At 46.5% G+C, this 7,500-nt stretch overlaps 1 protein-coding gene across 2 annotated transcripts in view; it reads left to right on the forward strand.

The window, feature by feature from the left end:
* Positions 1–7,500, forward strand: part of LOC135809058 (serine-rich adhesin for platelets-like) — a 45,481-nt gene that overhangs the window by 5,206 nt on the left and 32,775 nt on the right. The window contains exons 4-10 of one of the 2 annotated variants that reach the window (XM_065322317.1): positions 538–669; positions 1,323–2,146; positions 3,430–3,608; positions 4,213–4,249; positions 5,380–5,530; positions 6,083–6,256; positions 7,258–7,348. In XM_065322317.1, the coding sequence (XP_065178389.1) occupies positions 538–669; positions 1,323–2,146; positions 3,430–3,608; positions 4,213–4,249; positions 5,380–5,530; positions 6,083–6,256; positions 7,258–7,348 (1,588 nt within the window). Of the gene's footprint in view, positions 1–534; positions 670–1,322; positions 2,147–3,429; positions 3,609–4,212; positions 4,250–5,379; positions 5,531–6,082; positions 6,257–7,257; positions 7,349–7,500 lie in introns of both variants that reach the window. The other variant, XM_065322316.1, reaches the window with a different exon arrangement.

Below are 7,500 nucleotides of genomic sequence, written 5' to 3' on the forward strand. Positions count from 1 at the left end.
TGTACTGATGTTTTAGGGCCTGGTCAGACTGCGGCAAAATCGAAATAACCCTAGGATTATAATCCGAATCTCCATAGTAACTTGCCGCCAGAGCGGCAAAAGCGAGAGTTGACGCTCCAAAAAAAAGCAAGAACGGGCCACGCTTTTCCGCTCCAAACAGGATTTGACGCTGATACGCCATTGACGCTGATAATCACTGATTTTTTCATCTCGATATCGAGGAGCTAATTGGCCACGGACAACAACAAAACTCATAAGGATGGTTGCAAGGATTGCACTGAAGGTGTTGGCGATCCCAAGGTGAAGGAATTTGACGTCGTTCGTGGAGATTACCACTTGACGCTCGAAATGAAGTTTGAATTTTCATTCTCCCCACATGTGTAGTGTGATCGCGATTCAAATTCTGGACGCTGTTCTTTTTTCGTCAGGCAACCAAAAGTTGCCGCAGTCTGACCAGGCCCTTAATCTCACTATGTGTACTGATGTTTTAATCTCACTATGTGTACTGATGTACTGATGTTTCATCTGTTTCAGAAGCTGTCCTTAGCTACATTACAGCTATGCGGTTTGATGTCTCAAGCCTGGTCTGGTAGACACTCTGAGCTGAACCCATCTGGTCTGCATTCGGCTGTTGGTGATGTGCATAACCAGTTCAAGAACTTCTTGCAGGTAAATTGGACGGGTACTTGGTCAGTTTGTTCAGGTTCACTCAAGTCGTGAGTACTAGATTATAGTAGTTAGTGCTTGAGGGACATATGCCTTGCCGTTGTCATATGGTAGTATGATCCAGAATAGAAAGATCAGTTTTCACCAGTTTGTCTTTGTGTGTGCGTGTACTTGTATGCATGTGAGAGTGCGCGTGTGCGCGCGCGCGTGTGTGTGTGTGTGTGTGTGTGTGTGTGTGTATGTGAGTGTACTTGTGTTTATATGTGCGTGTGTACATGCGTGTGTACGTACGTGTGTACGTGCGTGTGTACGTGTGTGTACGTATGTGTGTGTGTGGGGGGGGGGGGGGGGGGTGTCGACCCTTTTTCTGCACCCTTTCCTCACCCACTTACTGAGTTGTGGTGAGCCTAGAAGTGGGTTCATTTCCAAGTTCACTCAGAGTCAGGGGTGTCGAGCATTATGATATTCCCAAGATTCCTTTTGAGTCTCTCTCTCCCCTCTCCCGGGGAGACCCATGTGACCAGTTTCTGGCCGTGAGTAAGTACAAGTATACTTGACAAGTGTGTGTGTGTGTGTGTGTGTGTGTGCATGCGTGCGTGCGTGTGTGTGCATGTGTGTGCATGTGTGTGTTTGTGTGTTTGTTTGTTGTGCCTCAGCATGACAGCCAGGAGCTATTGACATTCCTACTGAATAGTGTCCATGAAGATATCCAGAATCAGACAAAGGTGATGAAAAGCAAGCAACGCACCTCCTCTTCCAACCTTAGTTGCGGACCTATGCAGTTTGAGCGGGAGACAAAGTCTGTTGCAGAGCCAACCCCAGCTACTTCAAGCTGCTGTGATGTTGGTCACGTATCTCGCTTCAAGTCACAACTTTCCAGTTGTAGGGAGCATGATGCATGTAGTAGTGATGAAGTTCACAATCCTGCCACTGCTCGTCTGGTCTCTGGTAGGGATGCTGCTGGTGTTGCAGCATCTGATGTCAAGTTTGCACCACCGAGCTTTTCCGAAGATGCAAATGTGGTGCAGGTCAAAGCTCTCCGTCGTTCATCTCCTAAACAAGGTGGACTAGACGCATCATCTCCCAAAGTTCCATGCATATCGGAAGATGATAGTCCTCCAACGTTCTGTTCCTCTGCTCATGCTGCTGCTGGCTTAGTTCAACCTGCTCCTGTCAATGTTAGGACGAAAGCTACTGTGGAACGACTGGCTGTCTGTCAAGATCAGCACACGGCAGCGCGCTCATCCCTTGAAAGCACTGATGATGATGATGGTGATGATGATGATGATGATGATGATGACAGACAAGTGTCCCCTGCTTGCTCTCTGCCATCTGAGCAGTATTATGCGAGTGATGCTGGTAGTGAGACTGAAGATTATGATGAACGCGGTAATGATACAACCAGTGGACACCATTGCACATCCGATAGTCTAACTGAGCACATGGAGGACTCTACCATGACCATAGCACTCTCTCATGAGTAAGTTGAAATCAGCATGTTGTTTTTGGCGGTAAAGGGTGTTTTTGGCGGAAAAGGGGTCCTGCTTCTCACGAAACGCAGAGAAATCACTAAAACCTTGTGTCTGGGTTACAGTCTTCGGCTTCGCGTGTTTCTGGACCACATTTCTGCGTGGAGATGAGGTTCTCTACGTTGTGGCACACGCAAAGAAAATGCGTACGGATCTGCTGCGGACTAGTCGTATCATTCGAATTAGTGAGAAGACTGCCAAGTTTGAAACGGGGCATTCTCAAGTACGTACATTCCACTTGATTTCTTTGTGTGAGCGTAGAGCAGAACAGGTTTCTCATCCATTATGGGAACACGAAGATTGATAGTGGGATTCTTTGCCTTCCGTTCCCGTAGCATAGAGCCAAACATCTCTACTGTAGTATCAGCCTGAGCCTTGGCAAGCCGGATTCTAGCCCAGGATATTAATTGTTATGGTTTAGTTTGAACTTTGAACATGTGCTCACTATACTATTGAGACAGTGGACTTTGCTTTAGACTTTTAAGTCCTGCTTTCTGAGTTAAGCATGGGGGGGGGGGGGGGGTTGGCTGGTGAGAATTGGGGCTGATCAGGGGTGCTAAGTTCTCTCAGCAATATTTGTGTCAGTGGCCGCCAGGCTTGGGCAATGCCGTGGCTCTCACATTTTCACCTTGGATTTTGCTGAGGACACTTGGACTAATTGAACACAGTTAGGGCATAGGGCAATATGCGACGGTAGCATAGTGTAGAGCACATACTCCAGCATTACTTGAGTGTTTACACCCTGCTGCTGTTACTGCTGTTGCTGCTGTTGCGGTCACTGCTGCTGTTGCTGTTACTGCTGTCACTGCTGCTGTTGCCATACCCTTGTCTATGTAGAATGAAATAATTGTGAGGGCACCTCTTGGCATATCTTGCAGAGTTGGGACTGCTTGTTGGCTGTAAGATGACAATGTATACGCTGAAGTCGCTTCATGGGTAGACAAGGGGCGGAAATTAGAGAGGAGGCGTATCAACGGTCCTTTACGCTAGTAGTCATAGCAGGAGAGCATGGTAGACAAATGCCTCAACGTGGATGTATAATAGCCTCGCTTTCATTATTGAGCTTTCTCTCTCCGCTCCTCTCTCTCTCTCTCTCTCTCTCTCTCTCTCTCTCTCTCTCTCTCTCTCTCTCTCTCTCTCTCTCTCTCTCTCTCTCTCTCTCTCTCTCTCTCTCTCTCTCTCTCTCTCTCTCTCTTTCTGGACCTGGGCATGCGCTTTCTCTTGACTGCTGTAGGAATCCATGCGAAGCAGCTTCTGGAAGTGAATCTAATGAAGATACAATTGTGAGCGACACATTTCAAGGTGAATTCCGCAGCCAGATTGTTTGTAGCAAGTGCAAGAAGGCGTCGATTCGCAAAGAACCATTCTTATGCCTCAGTGTTCCGTTGCCAGGTGCCACTGAAACTCAGTTGTGTAAGTGTATGAATGCAGTGCGGTGTGCTGTGAGTAGTATGCAGTATCACGTTGTGTGCTTGAATGGGCATGCACTATTTTAACACTCGATCAGCTTTACAATTGTTACAGTAACGCCATATTGCCAGGTGTGTCTTTACCACCATATTTATCAACAGTAACGCTTGATTACATTTGACGTTGTTTGGTGTTGTTTGCTTCTGCTCGCATGGAGCTTGTAGTTTTAGTGCTAGTACTGCCTGCTATGTGAAGTATATCATAGAGGGGAGCTGTTTTGTAGTTCCTTGGATGGAAGGCTTGAAAACTGCGGGCGTTATTGGCATGTTGATACTGTTTGCACCAATGTCACATACCGTATGTATCAAACTTTCCTGAAAGAGTTTTATTGTTCCTTCACTGTAGATTCATTCCGACCATAGAGATTTTCAGCAGGCAGATGTTTAAAACAGTGAAATATACACCTGGCGTACAAGGGTATACTGCTCTCCGAGCTATATCCTGTGTTAGTTGCAGTTCGGGCCTATGTTTTTGCTGGAACTACTTTCTTTTTGCGTTGATCTGTTCACTGCTGTCTAAATGGTGGCTGTTTTATTTGTTTCTACAGCCATTGTGTGGGTGCCAATGAAGGGTTTAAAGCGTCGGTGAGTAGACCATGTGAATATGCACTATAGACAGTGTAGTGCAGTAAGTGTTCATTGTGCTCCTTGATAGCCTGAACGGTTTCTCTCTCTCTCTTACTTACTGCTATGTGTGGTTGCATGTGTGTGCATGTGTGTGCATGTGTGTGCATGTGTGTGCATGTGTGTGCATGTGTGTGCATGTGTGTGCGTGTGCGTGTGTGTGTGTGTGTGTGTGTGTGTGTGTGGTGTACCATATGATGCAGTGGTATGTGCAGCGATTTCCAATCGAGAGGTTGCGGGTTCGATTCCCGACGATCATGGTCACACACGTCTTTCTTCTCTTTCTCAGACTCCTGACTTTTCTTGCAATCTCCTGGGTGGTTACCAACAGCCAGTGTATGCCGGAGTATGTGGTTTGATGTGTGTGTGGGGGAAAAAATGAAAAGACCAAAATGTAGGGATTCCCTTGCCAGAAAAAGCCACTTCATAGCTGTGTGATGTAGACCAGGCTGAATAGTGGCGGTCAATTCTTCAGTCTTGCAAGCTGTTGAGTGGTGCAATCCCAGCACAAGCTGCTATGACTTCTGCTGTAGCATCGCTATCATAGCCTCTGGCGATGGGCGTCAAAAAGGTCAAAAGGTGTGTGTGTGTGTGTGTGTGTGTGTGTGTGTTTGTTCGTGCGTGCGCGCGCGCGTGTGTGCGTGCGTGCGTGCGTGTGTGTGTGTGTGTGTGTGTCGATTTCCAATCGAGAGGTTGCGGGTTCAATTCCCGACGATTATGGTCGCACACGTCTTTCTTCTCTTTCTCGGACTCTTCCTGACTTTTCTTTCATTCTCCTGGGTGGTTACCAACAGCCAGTGTATGCCGGAGTATGTGGTGTGGTGTGTGTGTAAAAAAATGGAAAAAATTGAAATGAAAAATAGGGATTCACTGGCCAGAAAAAGTCACTTCAAACAGCTGTGTGGTGGATACCAGGCTAAAAATAGTGGCGGTCAATTCATCAGCCTTGCAAGCTGTTGAATGGTGTAATCCCAGTACACGTTGCTATGTCTAACATAGCTGTTCGCTATCATCGCTTCCGCGATGGGCATGTCTGAGGTCTGAGGTGTGTGTGTATATGACACATGGTACGTGTGCATATGCTTGTACAGCTATCTTATCACTCTTCACAAGCGCTCTCTGATTGGTGATGTCAAGAAGAAGCTATGTGAGGTATTGGCATCAGACTTTGGAGAAGACGCAGCTGATATTGGCAAAATGGTTGCAGCACTTGTGCGCTCAGGATATGTACGAAACACCTTGGTGAGTTTCTTCAAGTCATATGCATGTATTTCAAGATTAACATTCAACTTTGGGGTATCACCGTATGGCTGTTTGATACAACCTAGAACAGGCTCAGCCAGAACACTATCTCTTATGAGCTTAAGCCTCATTGACACAAGTAAGAGTGTTTTGATTACAGCTCTGACATGCACCATGCAAGAGCTTGTATGCATGCATTGAATTTACAAATTTTGCGAAGGGCTGTGTTTGGCTGATGGAAATATGAACTGTTTTGGTTGCATTTCAGACATGAGCACTTTGCACTTTGCACTTTGCACTTTGCACTTTGCACTTTGCACTTTGATCTCACCATAATGCTTGTAAAGCATGGCGCAACTTTCTCGAGTTGAAAAAAACAAACTAGATTGGCGAATCAAAGCCCTTGTGGCCTGGCTTGATCGGAAAAGCAAAGTATGTGTGTGTGTGTGTGTGTGTGTGTGTGTGTGTGTTTGTATGTTTGTGTTTGTATGTTTGTGTGCGCATGCTTATGCCTGATGTACATGTCATTGTGTTGTTCTCTTTCCACTCCAGATTGATGGCGTTGCCATTTCCTCCATCCTGTCTTCTCAAGAGCTTTACATCTTCGAGACGAATGTACCCAACGAGTGCCCAGTTGCAGTGGATGTAGATGCGCTCACACCGCTTATATCTGGCACGAAACTGGAGTCTTCATCCTTGCTGTGGAACTTCTCACAGGATAACAAGGTTAGTGTTTATCCGGTCTGTTTTGCCTGGTGCGAGATTGCAGTGGTGTAGTTCTCAACAGTTCTCAACATTGCCTGGCGAGAGATTGCAGTGGTGTAGTGAAATAGTGTTCTCCCCCTGGCCCCCGCCACACAACAACGAAAATTCTTGATTGTATCTTCAATACTTATATTATACCAACAAATGACGAGGGCGCAGGAGGAGAGAGACAAAAAGACTAGACTGAAAACGACGACGGGAAAAGACACCCGGGAAAAGACTCAAAGAAAACAACAAAGAACAAGCAGTAAAATTGCGACGACAAATCGGGACGACCAATCAGGGACTAATGCGTACAGAACACATGACCAAGACCAAGACAACCAGACCACGGACGAATCACACATGACTCTCATTCCCAGACCAAACTAGCACTGCGCATGTACAGCATTCACTTGACAGTCACTCTCACACAGACGGAAGCAGATCCTCACACTCTGACAACGCGTAGATCTACTCTTGCATGCACCACATACCATAAACGTCACACATCACACCATACTCGCGCGTACACTTAGACCATAATTACATCAGACACTGGACTCTACCAGACAAGAACCAAATACAACAACATGCGTAAATCAGTCGAACAGAAATCCGCAACAGTAGTGTTCTCAACAGCTCTCAACATTGCCTGGCGAGGGATTGCAGTGGTGTAGTTCTCAACAGCTCTCAACATTGCCTGGTGAGAGATTGCAGTGGTGTAGTTCTCAACAGCTCTCAACATTGCCTGGCGAGAGATTGCAGTGGTGTAGTTCTCAACAGCTCTCAACATTGCCTGGCGAGAGATTGCAGTGGTGTAGTTCTCAACAGCTCTCAACATTGCCTGGCGAGAGATTGCAGTGGTGTAGTTCTCAACAGCTCTCAACATTGCCTGGTGAGAGATTGCAGTGGTGTAGTGTTCTCAACAGTTCTCAATAACTGGTCAGCTGTGTACACTGTGTGCTTGCTATGCCGAACAGATCTTGAAGAAGTCGTTGCCAGTGTCTGACACAGATTCTGGCTTCACCCAGAGTAGTGGATCATCAACAACTGAAGCTGAGAAGCCTGATTGTAAGTTCTCATGTATTGCAGTTACACTCATACATGTATCTCTCTTATGCGGGCGGTCCAGGACCGGGTACTGCCCGTAACTTTGAAATAATTATCCGTAGTAACTCAGAATCATGTACATTTTGATGGGGAAGGGCCAGATATCTGGCATA

The sequence above is a fragment of the Sycon ciliatum genome, chromosome 2 (assembly GCF_964019385.1).
Source record: "Sycon ciliatum chromosome 2, ocSycCili1.1, whole genome shotgun sequence".
NCBI lineage: Eukaryota > Metazoa > Porifera > Calcarea > Leucosolenida > Sycettidae > Sycon > Sycon ciliatum.